Source organism: Trifolium pratense, linkage group LG3 (assembly GCF_020283565.1).
Source record: "Trifolium pratense cultivar HEN17-A07 linkage group LG3, ARS_RC_1.1, whole genome shotgun sequence".
In the NCBI taxonomy this organism is placed as follows: Eukaryota; Viridiplantae; Streptophyta; class Magnoliopsida; order Fabales; family Fabaceae; genus Trifolium; species Trifolium pratense.
Window position 1 is genome coordinate 30460596 of NC_060061.1, and position 26334 is coordinate 30486929.

Consider the following 26334-nt stretch of genomic DNA (forward strand, 5'->3'; position numbering starts at 1 on the left):
ATGATTTTTTTTAGTTTTGGTGGATCTTCTCCCGTCCAAGGTAAACTCGTTCCACATTGTAGCACCAAACAAAAAATTCACGACAACGATGAAGAGAATATTGAGGAACGGGACTTTGGCTTTGCATGCACCGAAGTCCAAGAAATGCATATATTTGCCGATGAGATATTTGAAAATGGAAAAATACGACCAATACTCAATAGTTCGGACCAATCTCTTCTCTTCTTTCCCAACCCAAATAATGATGCCTCGTATATTAGTCCACCGATAAAGAAGAATTTTATTGAGAATTCCATAAAACCATTCTCAAGATCAGGTGGTATTCCAAATGAACTTCAAAATGATCCGTTACAAAATATGACACTGGTTGAGATCAATGCTTCGAGTGAGTGTTATACAAAAAGCAACTCAACAGGGACATCAAATTTGTGGAGATTTCGACAAAACTTGAATCTTCGAAGTTACAGTGACCATAAGGATTCTTTTGTTTTAATGAATCCTTCGGTTCCAAAAAAATCCAACAAGTCAAAGGTAGAAAACATAACCGTTAAAAAGAGGAAGGATGAGAAACGCAAAAGTGAATTATCGGCTTATGAGAAGATTTATGTGACTAATAAAACAAGGAAAGAGACCAACAAACGAAAATCATTTTTGCCGTACAAACACCAATTATTCGGGCTATTTACCAACAAGAATGGATTGAGTAGGAATCTGCACCCTTTTTGAGATTGAATTTCCAAGTTTTGCCATGTTGAGACTTTATCTTATTTTGACCTAGGAGATTACTAGATTTGTACATAAACACTAGGCCACTAGCTAGTTTTTACATGATGAAAATCAAAGCGATTACATTTTCCCATATATATGATGGTGTAAAATGAATGACATGATCTTTTGAGATATAATATACATTTTAATTTGTATCTCATTAAAAATTACCTTGTGTGCTAAACATATTTTTGAATCATATTCACTTATCATATAATGAAAAACAATACATGACTGAACTATAAATTTTTTTATTTAATTTATCTCCGCCATCACCACTTTAAAAAGGAAATATATCTTTTAAGAGAATATCCAGTATTTTTGCAACATAAGAGCTATTAACTTGTATTTTCCATATAAATTATAAACTTGACACCTTTTAATGCGTCGGCCATCACAAGTCTTAAAATTGACAATCTTAATACAAATCTCATTAGGTCAGCACCTCACATGATCGATGTATACAACAAGTTTCAAAATCCTTTGTAATACCTTTATATGAGTTCAAAACCAAAAGATTGAAAAATATTGGATGAATAATTGAAGCTTTACTACTTCTTTAGATTTCTCCAAGTGTTTTCTTCTATAGTTTTTGTTGACATCTCGAAATAGAAAACTTTATTATGATGAGTTACTAACCATGGCGAATAAAGTGGTAACATAAAATACTACAAACCTCATGTGAGAAAATATTAAAAAATGAGTCATAAAAAGTGGGTAATATAAAATTATTGTTCATGAATTTGGCCTAAGTAAATATCCATATTATAATTTTCATGATTTTTTTTTATCAAGTAACCTAGTGGCTAGAAAATCCACCTTAAAGATGAATAAGTGGAGTGTCCCGGGTTCGAACCCGAGTTCCTGCACATATAGTGCGATGTCCCTACCCAAGGTTATCAAAACCGGACCGGACCGGCTGGTCGGACCGGTAGGACCGTGAACCGGTCATGAAAACGGTTCGGTTTTGAGCAAAAAACGGATAGGAAACCGACCGGCAAAAAAACGTGTGAACCGGGGTCGAACCGGGTTGAACCGGCCGGGCGGTTCAAGCGGTTTTGCAGATTTTTTTTTTTTAAAAAAAAAAAATAGGGCAAGACGACGTCGTTTTAACCCTTTTTTTAAAAAAAAAATCTGAAACAAAACAACGACATCGTAGGAATAAGAAATGTTTTTGTTTTTCATTTGGTTTGAATTATAAATTTTATTTTGACTTGTGATATTTTACCTTTTTAATGTGTGAAATTATGAAATATTGAGCAATTATTCATATATTTTTATTTATATATTAATCAAAATATATATTTAATTAAAAACGGTTCGACCCCGATTGAACCCGGTCCGACCAATTGAACCTTGAACCGGTGAGTTCACCGGTCCGGTTCTGACAACCTTGTCCCTACCAACTGTGCTAAGCTTACAGGGACATTTTTCATGATTATCATCTACCAAATTAACGGTTTTTTTTTGTCTTCCTTAGGTACATCCCACAGCAACACAATGTAATGCCTTATATACCGGTAACAACTTCACTAACATAAAAATATTGGCATGTCAGTAAAATCACAGATTTATAAAAACAAATATTATAGGAATAATAAATCCTTTTTTTCTCCTTATAAATAATTTATTATTTCACCTTCTAAATACTTTAGACGTGTAATGACATGTTATGATTTAAATTTTCAAGACCGTTTCAACCACAATAATTGTTTTCTCCCAATTTTAGTTTTGCATGTTAATATAATAACCATAGAGAAAAACATAAATAATTAATGTACTTAATTAGTAGAAACTAACAACCGAAACTGAGGAGGTTGCACCTACACGTCAGTAGTTGCATACCTAAAACAGTTGATAACGTCGAAACTACTAACTAAAATGGATGTAAATCCCAACATAATATAATTATTTAAAAATAAAATTAAATATTGCATGGCTTACAATTGAGAAGTAACAAATATAAGGTATAACATAAAAGCAATCATCAACTTCTTAACACTCTTTCGCACCCTCCATGTGTAACTACCTCCTAAAACCTCCAAGCTAATCGGGTGCCATTTAACAAACATAATGTAATTAACATCAGATTGTTATTTATATATAAATATTTATCATTTCACAATCATTTTGAACATTCAATTTACCTTACCATACATCTCCTAATCGCAATTGAAACAAAATGCAGAAAACATCCACAAATATTAAGATGCTAAGAGTGCAAGCGCTATCAATCATATGTACACCTCACCCTTTTCTAGATTTTTCTGGATTTGCTCCCATTCCATATAAGTTTGGTCCATATTATGGAACACAACGAAAAATTAACAATGACGCTCTTTTTGATATTTATGGGTTTCCTACCGTACAAAAGAAACTTGATTCCTATTGTAGCACAAACTTACAAATTAATAACGATGCTTTTTTTAGTTTTGGTGGATCTTCTCCCGTCCAAGGTAAACTCGTTCCACATTGTAGCACCAAACAAAAAATTCACGACAACGATGAAGAGAATATTGAGGAACGGGACTTTGGCTTTGCATGCACCGAAGTCCAAGAAATGCATATATTTGCCGATGAAATATTTGAAAATGGAAAAATACGACCAATACTCCATAGTTCGGACCAATCTCTTCTCTTCTTTCCCAACCCAAATAATGATGCCTCGTATATTAGTCCACCGATAAAGAAGAATTTTATTGAGAATTCCATAAAACCACACTCAAGATCAGGTGGTATTCCAAATGAATTTCAAAATGATCCGTTACAAAATATGACACTGGTTGAGATCAATGCTTCGAGTGAGTGTTATACAAAAAGCAACTCAACAGGGACATCAAATTTGTGGAGATTTCGACAAAACTTGAATCTTCGAAGTAACAGTGACCATAAGGATTCTTTTGTTTTAATGAATCCTTCGGTTCCAAAAAAATCCAACAAGTCAAAGGTAGAAAACATAGCCGTTAAAAAGAGGAAGGATGAGAAACGCAAAAGTGAATTATCGGCTTATGAGAAGATTTATGTGACTAATAAAACAAGGAAAGAGAGCAACAAACGAAAATCATTTTTGCCGTACAAACACCAATTATTCGGGCTATTTACCAACAAGAATGGATTGAGTAGGAATCTGCACCCTTTTTGAGATTGAATTTCCAAGTTTTGCCATGTTGAGACTTTATCTTATTTTGACCTAGGAGATTACTAGATTTGTACATAAACACTAGGCCACTAGCTAGTTTTTACATGATGAAAATCAAAGCGATTACATTTTCCCATATATATGATGGTGTAAAATGAATGACATGATCTTTTGAGATATAATATACATTTTAATTTGTATCTCATTAAAAATTACCTTGTGTGCTAAACATATTTTTGAATCATATTCACTTATCATATAATGAAAAACAATACATGACTGAACTATAAATTTTTTTATTTAATTTATCTCCGCCATTGTAACACCCAACCCATTATTTTTATATTTCTACCTTAGAAAAAAAATCTTTTTCTAAATACGCAACGGAAAGTAATGTTCGATATTATAAAAGTTGTGGTTCGAGTATTACATTCTTCAATCAAAATAATACTAATGTAGTTAATTAGTAAAAACAGTGTTTATACAAAACAATCATTTCTCAAAATGTATAGTTTTACAAATAAATATCGAAAGTCATAAAGACCCTATAGTCTAAATACAACCCTTTCCCGTGTCACAATCAGAGCGGAGCTTCATCGACGACTCGACATCGAATACCACAAAATCCTGTAAAATCTGGACCCCCAACGATCCAGCACATAACACATAAAAGAGAGTTAGATAACATACTCAAAATAATACAAGTGTAAGTAAATTGTACTTAAACACTTCTTCATAAAAACATGCATAATCATACATTATACATATACATCACCATCATTCATGCATATTCATATATCATGCATATTACTTCATTTATCACATAATCAATCCTCTACAATTATATACCAAACATATAGTTTCACGTCGTCTCGGACAATACCAAAACATCAACAAATACATTGTTCAGATTATGGTCATGACGGACCCTGCGTTGTTCATTTTATAGTCATGACGGACTCTGCTCCTCACATACGGATTAACAATCAACATTTACCAAGTATGTGTCAAACATCATTTATTATAAAATGCACACATAATCCCTAATGCAATCTAATGCTTCACATTCATGTTATGTCCTCTAGACACCTCTAATGCATGTGGTACCATCGTCTTTATCAGAGTATTTCACCTCCGATATCCGTCTTTATCAAACAATATAGTTCGATATCCTTCTTTATTGGACAAGCCAATATCCCTAAATATTCATGATGCATGCACTCAAAACTCATGAATATATTCATCAACAATTTTGGCATATAGCCCGTCAACAATAACGTGGAACACTATCCAACGTCCGTCTTTATTAAGATAATCAATACCTTAATATCCGTCTTTATCGAATAACATAATTCGATATACTTCTTTATTAGAATAACATACTCTAATATCCTTCTTTATTAAGTTGATTAACACCTTAATATACTTCTTTGATATTTAAACAAACATCATCAACAATCAACAACAATTATAATTCACAAATATAATCAACAATTCATCAACACATCATTATAAGCATCAACAAGCATCAACAATCATCAACAATCATGTAAGAATAAGACACTGATTCAAAACTACATGCAAAGGAAGATCGCAGATGAAAAACTGGTGAAAACTGCAACATTTTCGCCTGAGGCGAAACAAATTTCGCCTGGGGCGAAATTCTACTGGTCTACTGGTTGCTCACTGACTAATTTTCGCCTGGGGCGAAATATATTTCGCCTGGGGCGAAATCTCTGCAGAATTAACTGGTTCTGATTTCTGCAGGACAGCCTCTCATTGCAACGATCATAACTTGGGCTACGAAAGTCCAATGGAGACGCACATATACTCGTTGGAAAGCTAACAAACAGGGCTACAACTTTTATGTTGGCCACTAAAACCAGTTCACAACGAAAAGAGGTCAAAATTGCACGTAAAGGTTCAGACCTCATAGATAACAATTTTCTACATTTCTCATTTCAAACTCTAAACTCCCAAGACTCTCACATAAACCATTTTTCATGTTATAAACCCCAAATAAGTTCATATTCAAGTGCAACAAGCATATCTAAACACAAAAGGACAGTTCATTTCTCAGATCTACGTCATAAACATCGAAAAAGTAAAGATTGACACTTTTTCATCAAAACTCTCAAGAACACAAAGTTCTTGAGTTTAATCTGTTATAAACTCGTTTTTTAACCATTAAATCCGTTCATTAATCATGTTAAAAGCATGTTAAACATATTAAGAACCTTAGGAACGATTTCCATCAAGAAAATCCGTTCTAAGCTAAAACGAAAATGGGGTGGAGGAAGTTCGGGTGAGGAGAAATCGACATTCTCCCCTTCCTCGAGTCACCCACGAATATGAAATCTACTCTCTTACCTGGATTCGAAGAAAACTCGACGAAGATCTCGAATCTCTAGCTTTTCTTCTTGCCCTAGCTCCTCAAGCTCTCTCTTCCTCTCTTCAAGAACACAAAGAACATGAGAAATGAATTTCTCTCCCTTGCTTCATGGCCATATGGCGCCACCCTCACCTCACACAAGGCCCATTGGGCCTCAAGCCCAATTGGCTTGGCCCAATAACACGTTAACTCTCTCTACTCGCTTAATAACTAAAGTACTCGATAAATAACTCAAGTTATTAACTTAATTAAAATGCCACGTTAAATAAAATATTTTAACACATAAAAATAATAATATGAAAATTGGGTCGTTACAACTCTCCCCCACTTAAAAGATTTTCGCCCTCGAAAATTACGCAACTAAAGCAACTCCGGATAACTCATGTATCCGACCCTCCAACAAAACGCTCAAAACGCTACACATTACCAAGTTTGACAAAATTAGTTTATCCCATCCAACACAATTTTTGTCCATTTATCAACAAGAGATCAAGGACGGCCAGTTCCTCAATTTGTCGATAAATATTCAACAATCATGATATCGGCACAAACCATTCTTATCAAACCGCTAAAACATCCACTCCGCACGAAACATCCACAGACTCACATTCTACGGTACTCACAACTCTACCCCAAAATAGGTATAACCAATCGAACTCTCCGAAAGATACTTCCGTGGAATACTCCCATAACTCCATAACTCCACAAATCCTATAAGTCTCTGATTCCCTCATGGATCACTTAACCGTGTTACATCACTTATTCATATTCGAATCTTATTCCAACTTATCACTTGATAGTTCAATTCCAACAATCACTTGATGACCAACATTCTCAAACTTCATTGACACAAGCTAAAAACTACCGTCTCTAACCGTCAAATTCCTTTTCTCACATATCTCCAATCATTGAGCCGAATCCCAACACGACTATTCCGTTCCCAAGTAATCTCTCAACCAACATTTGCATTCCTTAACGCAACATTTTCCAATACCACTTCTCCTTAATCCCTTAGCAATTCGCTACTTCAAAATTAGGCTACCGCCTAAAATTGGTTCTCCAAACAATCATAACCTCTATCTCGTTGATTCCAACAACATCTTCAATTCTCTCACACTCCATCTATCCATGTTCCCCATCATCTTGCATTGCAACAAGCACACTCTTCTCCGTTTATTCACTCATCGAATTAAATCCACAAAGCTCCAAATACTCGTCATACGATCTAATCCCATCCATTAAATTCTAATCGACCTTTGTCTTAGTATTCTTACTCATGACTCCTTGTCTAATCCCAATATGACATCTCTAGAAAATTTCCAAAATTCTCGTCCAAAATACATCTTAAGTTTATTCACCAAATCACCATCGTCCCATCATCCATGATGAAACAATTTAAAATCCTTTACTTCATTGTCACCGATTGTGACCATACCTCATCAACATCCACGATGCATCTAACAAAACTAGTCTCTACCGACTCTTCCATTCCATGAATCCAAATTCCTTAGCAAATACTTACTCACTCTTATCTTGTGGGCACTACCAAATGCTCTCTGACACTTACCTTAGGCATCACCTTCAACTCCTTACTATATGTGCTCAAACACAACATCTACTCACATGTGCGGTAATCCTTTTCGCAAACTCTCACCTAACACAAGTCACTTCCAACATAACCTCCTATTACTCACTCTCAACACGTTCTCCAACGGCTAACTTTCTTATTCTTCATCATTCAAAAATAATACCTCTCTTTTAGCTTCATCTCCACTTCTAGGATCTCATTCAACTTCGACACAAATTGCCCTGTCATTATCCAAATCCAATTACCCTTTCTTCGGCAAGCCTCTCTCAAAATCCTTCGAATCGTTATCCTACTTCCATCTTCGAATTAACTCGACTACTCATACAATCCTTACTTCCAACGATTCAATAAACATACCAATCCTATTATGATATTTCTCAATTCCATTCTTATTTACTTTAAAACCTACTTCCTTTCATCGATTAATTAACACCAACGGTTCACTAATCTTCACATCTCTTTCTCTAAGCTTCTCAAACTTCTTCCGAAAGTCACTCCACACACTAGACTTAGAACTCCAAATTGTTCAACCAACTCATCCTACTATCATATGCACGACTCACATAAAGCTTCTTACTCCAACATCCGGTACAACATCCGATCCCCTTGGATGACAACTTACTTCAAAATCATCACCTCTCAAGAATCCTAATCACTTCCACTTCTACATATTCAACTTCTTCTAATCGAATAGGTACTTCAACTTCGCTCCACACAAACCATATATCCATACTTCTAGTGCAACACACGATCCTTGATCGTCCCGAATGCTCTTCATCTTACTTAACCAATCTCACTAACTCCTTACGGCGAAACACTTGGTCCGACAACTCCTCTTCTAGTAGTTTCTCAAAACTTGTCGCGCCCATTCATTCCACTTTGAACAACGTCGCCAATTCCTGAATATTCCGCTTCAAGAACATCTCTACTCATCTCATCTTCTCATGATCGAAACATCTCGGAGGGATATAACCTTCTCCCCCACTTATCTCAAACCCACCTACACTCTTCCACTAGAACTTCTGGTGTTCACACCTAACGGTTCTATCGTCTCTAAACATATTCTTCCTAAGAAGAAACTAGTATCGACATCGTTTACACGCATGTCACATACAGGGGAAAAACCCAACCCACGATACCTAAACACTAACACAAATTCATGCAAGCATTCAAGTAACCTATACTTCCCTCACTTCTCAAAGTTAGGAAATCAAAACAACACAAGAAAAATGAACATTGCATAGCAATAATTCATACTCACATTCAATCAACTCAGAACAAGACGTCAACGAAATAAATTTCTTGTCTGGCTCCCTCGCTTAGCAAAAGCTAGCGAGCTCCCGGCGAGACAAGTCAAAAACATTCACAGGATTTAGCAAGACTTAGCGAGACTCAGCGAGGTTCATTCTTCGCCTAGCGAGCACATCCAAAACTCTGGGTGCTCTGCTACGGTTTTGAACTTACGCTCACTAAACTCTCGTTTTCTCGACTCACTAATCCACAAAATCCAAAACATCAAGCATATAACATCATTATATACTTGAAAGTACAAATTAGAATCATGCATCACAATTACAACATAGAATTATGAGATCTTCATGTTTTTACTCATAAAACGCATAGCAATTCAAATGCCTAGTAATCATCTAGCACATGTTATAAACAAACATATAACAAACACATACCAGGACACATTAATATCCTACTCTTCTCACCATTTTGAAAATTAATTTTCACTCACCCAAAAGAAAATAACTCTATATTTTCACCAAAATCTTCAAGAAATAATATTAGTTTTTAAAATTATTTCAAATCATTACCACATGCAGTTTTATATCATGCCGGATTGTCACATGCAGTTTTATATCATGCCGGATCGTCACATGCAGTTTTATATCATGCCGGATCATCAACAATTAGCAATAAGCATCAATCCATCAAGTTTAAACTACAAAAAGGTTAAACTCTACGCATATACAACTATTATAAACATAGGAGTATAGCACTCACACCATTACTCACAAAAAGAACGAATAATTTAATTCAATTCACATCACTCATAGTTCCTAAATGAACAACATAAGTGATTTCACAAAACAAACACAACAAAATTGTTAGACAAACACGACTGACACACAATACTCACTTGGTCTGACTGCACAGACCTGCTCTGATCGACACATAACCCACACAGTCCGAAGACGACCTGCTCTGATACCAATTGTAACACCCAACCCATTATTTTTATATTTCTACCTTAGTAAAAAAATCTTTTTCTAAATACGCAACGGAAAGTAATGTTCGATATTATAAAAGTTGTGGTTCGAGTATTACATTCTTCAATCAAAATAATACTAATGTAGTTAATTAGTAAAAACAGTGTTTATACAAAACAATCATTTCTCAAAATGTATAGTTTTACAAATAAATATCGAAAGTCATAAAGACCCTATAGTCTAAATACAACCCTTTCCCGTGTCACAATCAGAGCGGAGCTTCATCGACGACTCGACATCGAATACCACAAAATCCTGTAAAATCTGGACCCCCAACGATCCAGCACATAACACATAAAAGAGAGTTAGATAACATACTCAAAATAATACAAGTGTAAGTAAATTGTACTTAAACACTTCTTCATAAAAACATGCATAATCATACATTATACATATACATCACCATCATTCATGCATATTCATATATCATGCATATTACTTCATTTATCACATAATCAATCCTCTACAATTATATACCAAACATATAGTTTCACGTCGTCTCGGACAATACCAAAACATCAACAAATACATTGTTCAGATTATGGTCATGACGGACCCTGCGTTGTTCATTTTATAGTCATGACGGACTCTGCTCCTCACATACGGATTAACAATCAACATTTACCAAGTATGTGTCAAACATCATTTATTATAAAATGCACACATAATCCCTAATGCAATCTAATGCTTCACATTCATGTTATGTCCTCTAGACACCTCTAATGCATGTGGTACCATCGTCTTTATCAGAGTATTTCACCTCCGATATCCGTCTTTATCAAACAATATAGTTCGATATCCTTCTTTATTGGACAAGCCAATATCCCTAAATATTCATGATGCATGCACTCAAAACTCATGAATATATTCATCAACAATTTTGGCATATAGCCCGTCAACAATAACGTGGAACACTATCCAACGTCCGTCTTTATTAAGATAATCAATACCTTAATATCCGTCTTTATCGAATAACATAATTCGATATACTTCTTTATTAGAATAACATACTCTAATATCCTTCTTTATTAAGTTGATTAACACCTTAATATACTTCTTTGATATTTAAACAAACATCATCAACAATCAACAACAATTATAATTCACAAATATAATCAACAATTCATCAACACATCATTATAAGCATCAACAAGCATCAACAATCATCAACAATCATGTAAGAATAAGACACTGATTCAAAACTACATGCAAAGGAAGATCGCAGATGAAAAACTGGTGAAAACTGCAACATTTTCGCCTGAGGCGAAACAAATTTCGCCTGGGGCGAAATTCTACTGGTCTACTGGTTGCTCACTGACTAATTTTCGCCTGGGGCGAAATATATTTCGCCTGGGGCGAAATCTCTGCAGAATTAACTGGTTCTGATTTCTGCAGGACAGCCTCTCATTGCAACGATCATAACTTGGGCTACGAAAGTCCAATGGAGACGCACATATACTCGTTGGAAAGCTAACAAACAGGGCTACAACTTTTATGTTGGCCACTAAAACCAGTTCACAACGAAAAGAGGTCAAAATTGCACGTAAAGGTTCAGACCTCATAGATAACAATTTTCTACATTTCTCATTTCAAACTCTAAACTCCCAAGACTCTCACATAAACCATTTTTCATGTTATAAACCCCAAATAAGTTCATATTCAAGTGCAACAAGCATATCTAAACACAAAAGGACAGTTCATTTCTCAGATCTACGTCATAAACATCGAAAAAGTAAAGATTGACACTTTTTCATCAAAACTCTCAAGAACACAAAGTTCTTGAGTTTAATCTGTTATAAACTCGTTTTTTAACCATTAAATCCGTTCATTAATCATGTTAAAAGCATGTTAAACATATTAAGAACCTTAGGAACGATTTCCATCAAGAAAATCCGTTCTAAGCTAAAACGAAAATGGGGTGGAGGAAGTTCGGGTGAGGAGAAATCGACATTCTCCCCTTCCTCGAGTCACCCACGAATATGAAATCTACTCTCTTACCTGGATTCGAAGAAAACTCGACGAAGATCTCGAATCTCTAGCTTTTCTTCTTGCCCTAGCTCCTCAAGCTCTCTCTTCCTCTCTTCAAGAACACAAAGAACATGAGAAATGAATTTCTCTCCCTTGCTTCATGGCCATATGGCGCCACCCTCACCTCACACAAGGCCCATTGGGCCTCAAGCCCAATTGGCTTGGCCCAATAACACGTTAACTCTCTCTACTCGCTTAATAACTAAAGTACTCGATAAATAACTCAAGTTATTAACTTAATTAAAATGCCACGTTAAATAAAATATTTTAACACATAAAAATAATAATATGAAAATTGGGTCGTTACAGCCATCACCACTTTAAAAAGGAAATATATCTTTTAAGAGAATATCGAGTATTTTTGCAACATATATCTTTTAAGAGAATAAGTGGAGTGTCCCGGTTTCGAACCCGAGTTCCTGCACATATAGTGCGATGTCCCTACCCAAGGTTATCAAAACCGGACCGGACCGGCCGGTCGGACCGGTAGGACCGTGAACCGGTCATGAAAACGGTTCAGTTTTGAGCAAAAAACAGATAGGAAACCGACCGGCAAAAAAACGTGTGAACCGGGGTCGAACCGGGTTGAACTGGCGAACCGGCCGGGTGGTTCAAGCGGTTTTGCTGATTTTTTTTTTAAAAAAAAAATAGGGCAAGACGACGTCGTTTTAACCCTTTTTTTAAAAAAAAATCTGAAACAAAACAACGACGTCGTAGGAATAAGAAATGTTTTTTTTTTCATATGTTTTTCATTTGGTTTGAATTATAAATTTTATTTTATTTTGACTTGTGATATTTTACCTTTTTAATGTGTGAAATTATGAAATATTGAGCAATTATTCATATATTTTTATTTATATATTAATTAAAATATATATATTTAATTAAAAACGGTTCGACCCCGATTGAACCCGGTCCAACCAATTGAACCTTGAACCGGTGAGCTCACCGGTCCGGTTCTGACAACCTTGTCCCTACCAACTGTGCTAAGCTCACAGGGACATTTTTCATGATTATCATCTACCAAATTAACGGTTTTTTTTTTGTCTTTCTTAGGTACATCTCACAGCAACACAATGTAATGCCTTATATACCGGTAACAACTTCACAAACATAAAAATATTGGCATGTCAGTAAAATCACAGATTTATAAAAATAAATATTATAGGAATAATAAATCCTTTTTTTCTCCTTATAAATAATTTATTGTTTCACCTTCTAAATACTTTAGACGTGTAATGACATGTTATGATTTAAATTTTCAAGACCGTTTCAACCACAATAATTTTTTTCTCCCAATTTTAGTTTTGCATGTTAATATAATAACCATAGAGAAAAACATAAATAATTAATGTACTTAATTAGTAGAAACTAACAACCGAAATAGAGGAGGTTGCACCTACACGTCAGTAGTTGCATACCTAAAACAGTTGATAACGTCGAAACTACTAACTAAAATGGATGTAAATCCCAACATAATATAATTATTTAAAAATAAAATTAAATATTGCATGGCTTACAATTGAGAAGTAACAAATATAAGATATAACATAAAAGCAATCATCAACTTCTTAACACTCTTTCGCACCCTCCATGTGTAACTACCTCCTAAAACCTCCAAGCTAATCGGGTGCCATTTAACAAACATAATGTAATTAACATCGGATTGTTGTTTATATATAAATATTTATCATTTCACAATCATTTTGAACATTCAATTTACCTTACCATACATCTCCTAATCGCAATTGAAACAAAATACAGAAAACATCCTCAAATATTGAGATGCTAAGAGTGCAAGCGCTATCAATCATATGTACACCTCACCCTTTTCTAGATTTTTCTGGATTTGCTCCCATTCCATATAAGTTTGATCCATATTATGGAACACAACGAAAAATTAACAATGACGCTCTTTTTGATATTTATGGGTTTCATACCGTACAAAAGAAACTTGATTCCTATTGTAGCACAAACTTACAAATTAATAACGATGATTTTTTTAGTTTTGGTGGATCTTCTCCCGTCCAAGGTAAACTCGTTCCACATTGTAGCACCAAACAAAAAATTCACGACAACGATGAAGAGAATATTGAGGAACGGGACATTGGCTTTGCATGCACCGAAGTCCAAGAAATGCATATATTTGCCGATGAGATATTTGAAAATGGAAAAATACGACCAATACTCCATAGTTCGGACCAATCTCTTCTCATCTTTCCCAACCCAAATAATGATGCCTCGTATATTAGTCCACCGATAAAGAAGAATTTTGTTGAGAATTCCATAAAACCACACTCAAGATCAGGTGGTATTCCAAATGAACTTCAAAAGATCCGTTACAAAATATGACACTGGTTGAGATCAATGCTTCGAGTGAGTGTTATACAAAAAGCAACTCAACAGGGACATCAAATTTGTGGAGATTTCGACAAAACTTGAATCTTCGAAGTAACAGTGACCATAAGGATTCTTTTGTTTTAATGAATCCTTCGGTTCCAAAAAAATCCAACAAGTCAAAGGTAGAAAACATAGCCGTTAAAAAGAGGAAGGATGAGAAACGCAAAAGTGAATTATCGGCTTATGAGAAGATTTATGTGACTAATAAAACAAGGAAAGAGAGCAACAAACGAAAATCATTTTTGCCGTACAAACACCAATTATTCGGGCTATTTACCAACAAGAATGGATTGAGTAGGAATCTGCACCCTTTTTGAGATTGAATTTCCAAGTTTTGCCATGTTGAGACTTTATCTTATTTTGACCTAGGAGATTACTATATTTGTACATAAACACTAGGCCACTAGCTAGTTTTTACATGATGAAAATCAAAGCGATTACATTTTCCCATATATATGATGGTGTAAAATGAATGACATGATCTTTTGAGATATAATATACATTTTAATTTGTATCTCATTAAAAATTACCTTGTGTGCTAAACATATTTTTGAATCATATTCACTTATCATATAATGAAAAATAATACATGACTGAACTATAAATTTTTTTATTTAATTTATCTCCGCCATCACCACTTTAAAAAGGAAATATATCTTTTAAGAGAATATCCAGTATTTTTGCAACATAAGAGCTATTAACTTGTATTTTCCATATAAATTATAAACTTGACACCTTTTAATGCGTCGGCCATCACAAGTCTTAAAATTGACAATCTTAATACAAATCTCATTAGGTCAGCACCTCACATGATCGATGTATACAACAAGTTTCAAAATCCTTTGTAATACCTTTATATGAGTTCAAAACCAAAAGATTGAAAAATATTGGATGAATAATTGAAGCTTTACTACTTCTTTAGATTTCTCCAAGTGTTTTCTTCTATAGTTTTTGTTGACATCTCGAAATAGAAAACTTTATTATGATGAGTTACTAACCATGGCGAATAAAGTGGTAACATAAAATACTACAAACCTCATGTGAGAAAATATTAAAAAATGAGTCATAAAAAGTGGGTAATATAAAATTATTGTTCATGAATTTGGCCTAAGTAAATATCCATATTATAATTTTCATGATTTTTTTTTATCAAGTAACCTAGTGGCTAGAAAATCCACCTTAAAGATGAATAAGTGGAGTGTCCCGGGTTCGAACCCGAGTTCCTGCACATATAGTGTGATGTCCCTACCCAAGGTTATCAAAACCGGACCGGACCGGCCGGTCGGACCGGTAGGACCGTGAACCGGTCATGAAAACGGTTCGGTTTTGAGCAAAAAACGGATAGGAAACCAACCGGCAAAAAAACGTGTGAACCGGGGTCGAACCGGGTTGAACCGGCCGGGCGATTCAAGCGGTTTTGCAGTTTTTTTTTAAAAAAAAAAAATAGGGCAAGACGATGTCGTTGTAACCATTTTTTAAAAAAAAAAATCTGAAACAAAACAACGACGTCGTAGGAATAAGAAATGTTTTTGTTTTTCACTGTTTTTCATTTGGTTTAAATTATAAATTTTATTTTATTTTGACTTGTGATATTTTACCTTTTTAATGTGTGAAATTATGAAATATTGAGCAATTATTCATATATTTTTATTTATATATTAATTAAAATATATATTTAATTAAAAACGGTTCGACCCCGATTGAACCCGGTCCGACCAATTGAACCTTGAACCGGTGAGCTCACCGGTCCGGTTCTGACAACCTTGTCCCTACCAACTGTGCTAAGCTCACAGGGACATTTTTCATGATTATCATCTACCAAATTAACGGTTTTTTTTTTGTCTTTCTTAGGTACATCCCACAACAACACAATGTAATGCCTTATATACCGGTAACAACTTCACTAACATAAAAATATTGGCATGTCAGTAAAATCACAGATTTATAAAAACAAATATTATAGGAATAATAAATCCTTTTTTTCTCCTTATAAATAATTTATTATTTCACCTTCTAAATACTTTAGGCGTGTAATGACATGTTATGATTTAAATTTTCAAGACCGTTTCAACCACAATAATTTTTTCTCCCAATTTTAGTTTTGCATGTTAATATAATAACCATAGAGAAAAACATAAATAATTAATGTACTTAATTAGTAGAAACTAACAACCGAAACTGAGGAGGTTGCACCTACACGTCAGTAGTTGCATACCTAAAACAGTTGATAACGTCGAAACTACTAACTAAAATGGATGTAAATCCCAACATAATATAATTATTTAAAAATAAAATTAAATATTGCATGGCTTACAATTGAGAAGTAACAAATATAAGGTATAACATAAAAGCAATCATCAACTTCTTAACACTCTTTCGCACCCTCCATGTGTAACTACCTCCTAAAACCTCCAAGCTAATCGGGTGCCATTTAACAAACATAATGTAATTAACATCGGATTGTTGTTTATATATAAATATTTATCATTTCACAATCATTTTGAACATTCAATTTACCTTACCATACATCTCCTAATCGCAATTGAAACAAAATGCAGAAAACATCCTCAAATATTGAGATGCTAAGAGTGCAAGCGCTATCAATCATATGTACACCTCACCCTTTTCTAGATTTTTCTGGATTTGCTCCCATTCCATATAAGTTTGATCCATATTATGGAACACAACGAAAAATTAACAATGACGCTCTTTTTGATATTTATGGGTTTCCTACCGTACAAAAGAAACTTGATTCCTATTGTAGCACAAACTTACAAATTAATAACGATGATTTTTTTAGTTTTGGTGGATCTTCTCCCGTCCAAGGTAAACTCGTTCCACATTGTAGCACCAAACAAAAAATTCACGACAACGATGAAGAGAATATTGAGGAACGGGACTTTGGCTTTGCATGCACCGAAGTCCAAGAAATGCATATATTTGCCGATGAGATATTTGAAAATGGAAAAATACGACCAATACTCCATAGTTCGGACCAATCTCTTCTCATCTTTCCCAACCCAAATAATGATGCCTCGTATATTAGTCCACCGATAAAGAAGAATTTTATTGAGAATTCCATAAAACCACACTCAAGATCAGGTGGTATTCCAAATGAACTTCAAAATGATCCGTTACAAAATATGACACTGGTTGAGATCAATGCTTCGAGTGAGTGTTATACAAAAAGCAACTCAACAGGGACATCAAATTTGTGGAGATTTCGACAAAACTTGAATCTTCGAAGTAACAGTGACCATAAGGATTCTTTTGTTTTAATGAATCCTTCGGTTCCAAAAAAATCCAACAAGTCAAAGGTAGAAAACATAGCCGTTAAAAAGAGGAAGGATGAGAAACGCAAAAGTGAATTATCGGCTTATGAGAAGATTTATGTGACTAATAAAACAAGGAAAGAGAGCAACAAACGAAAATCATTTTTGCCGTACAAACACCAATTATTCGGGCTATTTACCAACAAGAATGGATTGAGTAGGAATCTGCACCCTTTTTGAGATTGAATTTCCAAGTTTTGCCATGTTGAGACTTTATCTTATTTTGACCTAGGAGATTACTAGATTTGTACATAAACACTAGGCCACTAGCTAGTTTTTACATGATGAAAATCAAAGCGATTACATTTTCCCATATATATGATGGTGTAAAATGAATGACATGATCTTTTGAGATATAATATACATTTTAATTTGTATCTCATTAAAAATTACCTTGTGTGCTAAACATATTTTTGAATCATATTCACTTATCATATAATGAAAAACAATACATGACTGAACTATAAATTTTTTTATTTAATTTATCTCCGCCATCACCACTTTAAAAAGGAAATATATCTTTTAAGAGAATATCGAGTATTTTTGCAACATATATCTTTTAAGAGAATAAGTGGAGTGTCCCGGTTTCGAACCCGAGTTCCTGCACATATAGTGCGATGTCCCTACCCAAGGTTATCAAAACCGGACCGGACCGGCCGGTCGGACCGGTAGGACCGTGAACCGGTCATGAAAACGGTTCAGTTTTGAGCAAAAAACAGATAGGAAACCGACCGGCAAAAAAACGTGTGAACCGGGGTCGAACCGGGTTGAACTGGCGAACCGGCCGGGTGGTTCAAGCGGTTTTGCTGATTTTTTTTTTAAAAAAAAATAGGGCAAGACGACGTCGTTTTAACCCTTTTTTTAAAAAAAAATCTGAAACAAAACAACGACGTCGTAGGAATAAGAAATGTTTTTTTTTTCATATGTTTTTCATTTGGTTTGAATTATAAATTTTATTTTATTTTGACTTGTGATATTTTACCTTTTTAATGTGTGAAATTATGAAATATTGAGCAATTATTCATATATTTTTATTTATATATTAATTAAAATATATATATTTAATTAAAAACGGTTCGACCCCGATTGAACCCGGTCCAACCAATTGAACCTTGAACCGGTGAGCTCACCGGTCCGGTTCTGACAACCTTGTCCCTACCAACTGTGCTAAGCTCACAGGGACATTTTTCATGATTATCATCTACCAAATTAACGGTTTTTTTTTGTCTTTCTTAGGTACATCTCACAGCAACACAATGTAATGCCTTATATACCGGTAACAACTTCACAAACATAAAAATATTGGCATGTCAGTAAAATCACAGATTTATAAAAATAAATATTATAGGAATAATAAATCCTTTTTTTCTCCTTATAAATAATTTATTGTTTCACCTTCTAAATACTTTAGACGTGTAATGACATGTTATGATTTAAATTTTCAAGACCGTTTCAACCACAATAATTTTTTTCTCCCAATTTTAGTTTTGCATGTTAATATAATAACCATAGAGAAAAACATAAATAATTAATGTACTTAATTAGTAGAAACTAACAACCGAAATAGAGGAGGTTGCACCTACACGTCAGTAGTTGCATACCTAAAACAGTTGATAACGTCGAAACTACTAACTAAAATGGATGTAAATCCCAACATAATATAATTATTTAAAAATAAAATTAAATATTGCATGGCTTACAATTGAGAAGTAACAAATATAAGATATAACATAAAAGCAATCATCAACTTCTTAACACTCTTTCGCACCCTCCATGTGTAACTACCTCCTAAAACCTCCAAGCTAATCGGGTGCCATTTAACAAACATAATGTAATTAACATCGGATTGTTGTTTATATATAAATATTTATCATTTCACAATCATTTTGAACATTCAATTTACCTTACCATACATCTCCTAATCGCAATTGAAACAAAATGCAGAAAACATCCTCAAATATTGAGATGCTAAGAGTGCAAGCGCTATCAATCATATGTACACCTCACCCTTTTCTAGATTTTTCTGGATTTGCTCCCATTCCATATAAGTTTGATCCATATTCTGGAACACAACGAAAAATTAACAATGACGCTCTTTTTGATATTTATGGGTTTCCTACCGTACAAAAGAAACTTGATTCCTATTGTAGCACAAACTTACAAATTAATAACGATGATTTTTTTAGTTTTGGTGGATCTTCTCCCGTCCAAGGTAAGCTCGTTCCACATTGTAGCACCAAACAAAAAATTCACGACAACGATGAAGAGAATATTGAGGAACGGGACTTTGGCTTTGCATGCACCGAAGTCCAAGAAATGCATATATTTGCCGATGACCAATACTCCATAGTTCGGACCAATCTCTTCTCTTCTTTCCCAACCCAAATAATGATGCCTCGTATATTAGTCCACCGATAAAGAAGAATTTTATTGAGAATTCCATAAAACCACACTCAAGATCAGGTGGTATTCCAAATGAACTTCAAAATGATCCGTTACAAAATATGACACTGGTTGAGATCAATGCTTCGAGTGAGTGTTATACAAAAAGCAACTCAACAGGGACATCAAATTTGTGGAGATTTCGACAAAACTTGAATCTTCGAAGTAACAGTGACCATAAGGATTCTTTTGTTTTAATGAATCCTTCGGTTCCAAAAAAATCCAACAAGTCAAAGGTAGAAAACATAGCCGTTAAAAAGAGGAAGGATGAGAAACGCAAAAGTGAATTATCGGCTTATGAGAAGATTTATGTGACTAATAAAACAAGGAAAGAGAGCAACAAACGAAAATCATTTTTGCCGTACAAACACCAATTATTCAGGCTATTTACCAACAAGAATGGATTGAGTAGGAATCTGCACCCTTTTTGAGATTGAATTTCCAAGTTTTGCCATGTTGAGACTATCTTATTTTGACCTAGGAGATTACTAGATCTGTACATAAACACTAGGCCACTAGCTAGTTTTTACATGATGAAAATCAAAGCGATTACATTTTCCCATATATATGATGGTGTAAAATGAATGACATGATCTTTTGAGATATAATATACATTTTAATTTGTATCTCATTAAAAATTACCCTGTGTGCTAAACATATTTTTGAATCATATTCACTTATCATATAATGAAAAACAATACATGACTGAACTATAAACTTTTTTATTTAATTTATCTCCGCCATCACCACTTTAAAAAGGAAATATATCTTTTAAGAGAATATCCAATATTTTTGCAACATAAGAGCTTTTAACTTGTATTTTCCATATAAATTATAAACTTGACACCTTTTAATGCGTCGGCCATCACAAGTCTTAAAATTGACAATCTTAATACAAATCTCATTAGGTCAGCACCTCACATGATCGATGTATACAACAAGTTTCAAACTCCTTTGTAATACCTATATATGAGTACAAAACCAAAAGATTGAAAAATGTTGGATAAATAATTGAAGCTTTACTACTTCTTTAGATTTCTACAAGTGTTTTCTTCTATAGTTTTTGTTGACATCTCGAAATAGAAAACTTTATTATGATGAGTTACTAACCATGGCGAATAAAGTGGTAACATAAAATACTACAAACCTCATGTGAGAAAATATTAAAAAATGAGTCATAAAAAGTGGGTAATATAAAATTATTGTTCATGAATTTGGCCTAAGTAAATATCCATATTATAATTTTCATGATTTTTTTTTATCAAGTAGCCTAGTGGCTAGAAAATCCACCTTAAAGGTGAATAAGTGGAGTGTCCCGGGTTCGAACCCGAGTTCCTGCACTTATAGTGCGATGTCCCTACCAACTGTGCTAAGCTCACAGGGACATTTTTCATGATTATCATCTACCAAATTAACGGGTTTTTTTTTCTTTCTTAGGCACATCCCACAGCAACACAATGTAATGCCTTATATACCGTTATCAACTTCACTAACATAAAAATATTGGCATGTCAGTAAAATCACAGATTTATAAAAACAAATATTATAGGAATAATAAATCCTTTTTTTCTCCTTATAAATAATTTATTATTTCACCTTCTAAATACTTTAGACGTGTAATGACATGTTATGATTTAAATTTTCAAGACGGTTTCAACCACAATAATTTTTTTCTCCCAATTTTAGTTTTGCATGTTAATATAATAACCATAGAGAAAAACATAAATAATTAATGTACTTAATTAGTAGAAACTAACAACCGAAACTGAGGAGGTTGCCCCCACACATCAGCAGTTGCACACCTAAAACAGTTAATAACGTTGAAACTACTAACTAAAATGGATGTAAATTCCAACATAATATAATTATTTAAAAATAAAATTAAATATTGCATGGCTTACAATTGAGAAGTTACAAATATAAAGTATAACATAAAAGCAATCATCAACTTCTTAACACTCTTTTCCACCCTCCATGTGTAACTACCTCCTAAAACCTCCAAGCTAATCGGGTGCCATTTAACAAACATAATGTAATTAACATCGGATTGTTGTTTATATATAACTATTTATCATTTCACAATCATTTTCAACATTCAATTTACCTTACCATACATCTCCTAATCGCAATTGAAACAAAATGAAGAAAACAACCTCAAATATTGAGATGCTAAGAGTGCAAGCGCTATCAATCATATGTACACCTCACCCTTTTCTAGATTTTTCTGGATTTGCTCCCATTCCATATAAGTTTGATCCATATTATGGAACACAATGAAAAATTAACAATGACGCTCTTTTTTATATTTATGGGTTTCCTACCGTACAAAAGAAACTTGATTCCTATTGTAGCACAAACCTACAAATTAATATCGATGATTTTTTTAGTTTTGGTGGATCTTCTCCCGTCCAAGGTAAACTCGTTCCATATTGTAGCACCAAACAAAAAATTCATGACAACGATGAAGAAAATATTGAGGAACGGGACTTTGGCTTTGCATGCACCGAAGTCCAAGAAATGCATATATTTGCCGATGAGATATTTGAAAATGGAAAAATACGACCAATACTCCATAGTTCGGACCAATCTCTTCTCTTCTTTCCCAACCCAAATAATGATGCCTCGTATATTAGTCCACCGATAAAGAAGAATTTTATTGAGAATTCCATAAAACCACACTCAAGATCAGGTGGTATTCCAAATGAACTTCAAAATGATCCGTTACAAAATATGACACTAGTTGAGATGAATGCTTCGAGTGAGTGTTATACAAAAAGAAACTCAACTGGGACATCAAATTTGTGGAGATTTCGACAAAAATTGAATCTTCGAAGTAACAGTGACCATAAGGATTCTTTTGTTTTAATGAATCATTCGGTTCCAAAAAAATCCAACAAGTCAAAGGTAGAAAACACAGCCGTTAAAAAGAGGAAGTACGAGAAACGCAAAAGTGAATTATCAGCTTATGAGAAGATTTATGTGACTAATAAAACAAGGAAAGAGAGCAACAAACGAAAATCATTTTTGCCGTACAAACACCAATTATTCGGGCTATTTACCAACATGAATGGATTGAGTAGGAATCTGCACTCTTTTTGAGATTGAATTTCCAACTTTTGCCATGTTGAGACTTTATCTTATTTTGACTTAGGAGATTACTAGATCTGTACATAAACACTAGGCCACTAGCTAGTTTTTACATGATGAAAATCAAAGCGATTACATTTTCCCATATATATGTTGGTGTAAAATGAATGACATGATTTTTTGAGATATAATATACATTTTAATTTGTATCTCATTAAAGATTACCTTGTGTGCTAAACATATTTTTGAATCATATTCACTTATCATATAATGAAAAACAATACATGACTGAACTATAAATTTTTTATTTAATTTATCTCTGCCATCATCACTTTAAAAAGGAAATATATCTTTTAAGAGAATATCCTGTATTTTTGCAACATAAGAGCTATTAACTTGTATTTTCCATATAAATTATAAACTTGACACTTTTTAATGCTTCGGCCATCACAAGTCTTAAAATTGACAATCTTAATACAAATCTCATTAGGTAGCACCTCACATGATCGATGTATACAACAAGTTTCAAAATCCTTGTAATACCTTTATATGAGTTCAAAAGATTGAAATATGTTTTCTTCTATAGCTTTTGTTGGCATCTCGAAATAGAAAATTTAATTATGATGAGTTACTAACCATGGCGAATAAAGTGGTAACATAAAATACTACAAACCTCATATGAGAAAATATTAAAAAATGAGTCATAAAAAGTGGGTAATATAAAATTATTGTTCATGAATTTGGCCTAAGTAAATATCCATATTATGATTTTTATGATTTTTTTTTTATCAAGTAGCCTAGTGGCTAGAAATTCCACCTTAAAGGTAAATAAGTGGAGTGTCCCGGGTTCGAACCCGAGTTCCTACACATATAGTGTGATGTCCCTACCAACTAAGCTAAGCTCACGGGGACATTTTTCATGATTATTATCTACCAAATTACCGGGTTTTTTTTTGTCTTTCTTAGGTACATCCCACAGCAACACAATGTAATGCCTTAGATAATGTACAATGGTCATGTTGAAGATGAGTTTCACCTGCACAAACCAGTCCAATGGGTGTTTAAACTAGTGTTGAAAATGACATGGAAGGGAGAGAAGATGAAAAAACTCAACAAAGTTGAAACTGATAAAGGGGGACACACGGCAGGCGTTTTGTGGTCTGCAGCAGGCGCGTGTACCACACGCGCTAAGGGTGAGAGTGAGGCAGCGAAAAACGTGGAGAGAGAGTGTTATCCAGCCACGTGGCTGGCTGTGATTGGTTGGTTAGATTTTTATCCATTTAATACTTTGAACTCAATTTTTCGTTGCAAATTATTTTTTTATTTTTTTATTTTTTCACCAAAATTCATGATTTTTTTTTTGTTTATAAATAGAGACTTGGTTAATTTGATTTGGACACAGGAAAAAAAATCAATTTTTTCACTATATTAATAATATTATTATCTTTCTATTAGTGTTAATCTTGAAGTATTAGTCTTTTTTTTTTGTGAAATGGATCCCAATAATCATTTCAACAGCCAAAATTCTTCTAATTATCCCAACAATTATCAAAATCCCAACAATTTTCAAAATCCAAATCAATTTTCCAACCAACATCCTCAAACACATACCTAATTTTGGTTTTGCACCAAATTTCAATCAGTCATCATCTGTTCCAAACTTTCATAAATTTTGTTTTTATTACAAAAAACTAAAAAAATAAATCGTTAAGTGTTAATTATTTTAATTTAATTTTAATCGATAATTGTAATTTTATGTAATCATAAAAACAAAAATATAAATTTAAATAAGAATATGAAATAAAAAGTGATGGGGTAGAGAAAGTGGTGGGTAGAGTGTTGAATGAAAAAAACTATTGGAGAGGGTAAAAGTTGAATGAGTGTTGAATGAGTAGGTGGAAGAAAGAGAAAATGATGTGGAGTATTGGAAGTTGAAAAAGGTGTTGTTGAGTTATTTTACCATTGTAAATGGTCTTATATACCGGTAACAACTTCACTAACATAAAAATATCGGCATGTCAGTAAAATCATAGATTTATAAAAACAAATATTATAGGAATAATAAATCCTTTTTTTCTCCTTATAAATCATTTATTATTTCACCTTCTAAATGCTTTAGACGTGTAATGACATGTTATGATTTAAATTGTCAAGACCGTTTCAACCACAATAATTTTTTCTCCCAATTTTAGTTTTGCATGTTAATATAATAACCATAGAGGAAAAACATAAATAATTAATGTACTTAATTAGTAGAAACTAACAATCAAAACTGAGGAGGTTGCCCCTACACGTCAGTAGTTGTACACCTAAAACAGTTAATTACGTCGAAACTACTAACTAAAATGGATTTAAATCCCAACATAATATAATTATTTAAAAATAAAATTAAATATTGCATGGCTTACAATTGAGAAGTAACAAATATAAGGTATAACATAAAAGCAATCATCAACTTCTTAACACTCTTTCACACCCTCCATGTGTAACTACCTCCTAAAACCTCCAAGCTAATCGGGTGTCATTTAACAAACATAATGTAATTAACATCGGATTGTTGTTTATATATAAATATTTATCATTTCACAATCATTTTGAACATTCAATTTACCTTACCATACATCTCCTAATCGCAATTGAAACAAAATGCAGAAAACAACCTCAAATATTGAGATGCTAAGAGTGCAAGCGCTATCAATCATATGTACACCTCACCCTTTTCTAGATTTTTCTGGATTTGCTCTCATTCCATATAAGTTTGATCCATATTATGGAACACGACGAAAAATTAACAATGACGCTCTTTTGTATATTTTTGGGTTTCCTACCGTACAAGAGACACTTTCCTATTGTAGCACAAACCTACAAATTAATAACGATGA

General features: G+C 33.5%; 3 protein-coding genes across 3 annotated transcripts; all 3 read left to right on the forward strand.

The window, feature by feature from the left end:
- On the forward strand, window positions 1-726 carry LOC123914944. The gene has a single exon (XM_045966107.1). The coding sequence runs from the start codon at window positions 1-3 to the stop codon at window positions 724-726; it is 726 nt and encodes a 241-aa protein (XP_045822063.1).
- Window positions 727-2950: 2224 nt separating this feature from the next.
- LOC123914945 lies at window positions 2951-3910 on the forward strand. Its single transcript, XM_045966108.1, has one exon. The coding sequence runs from the start codon at window positions 2951-2953 to the stop codon at window positions 3908-3910; it is 960 nt and encodes a 319-aa protein (XP_045822064.1).
- A 13233-nt stretch (window positions 3911-17143) lies between these two features.
- LOC123914946 lies at window positions 17144-18103 on the forward strand. Its single transcript, XM_045966109.1, has one exon. The coding sequence runs from the start codon at window positions 17144-17146 to the stop codon at window positions 18101-18103; it is 960 nt and encodes a 319-aa protein (XP_045822065.1).
- Window positions 18104-26334: the final 8231 nt, after the last annotated feature.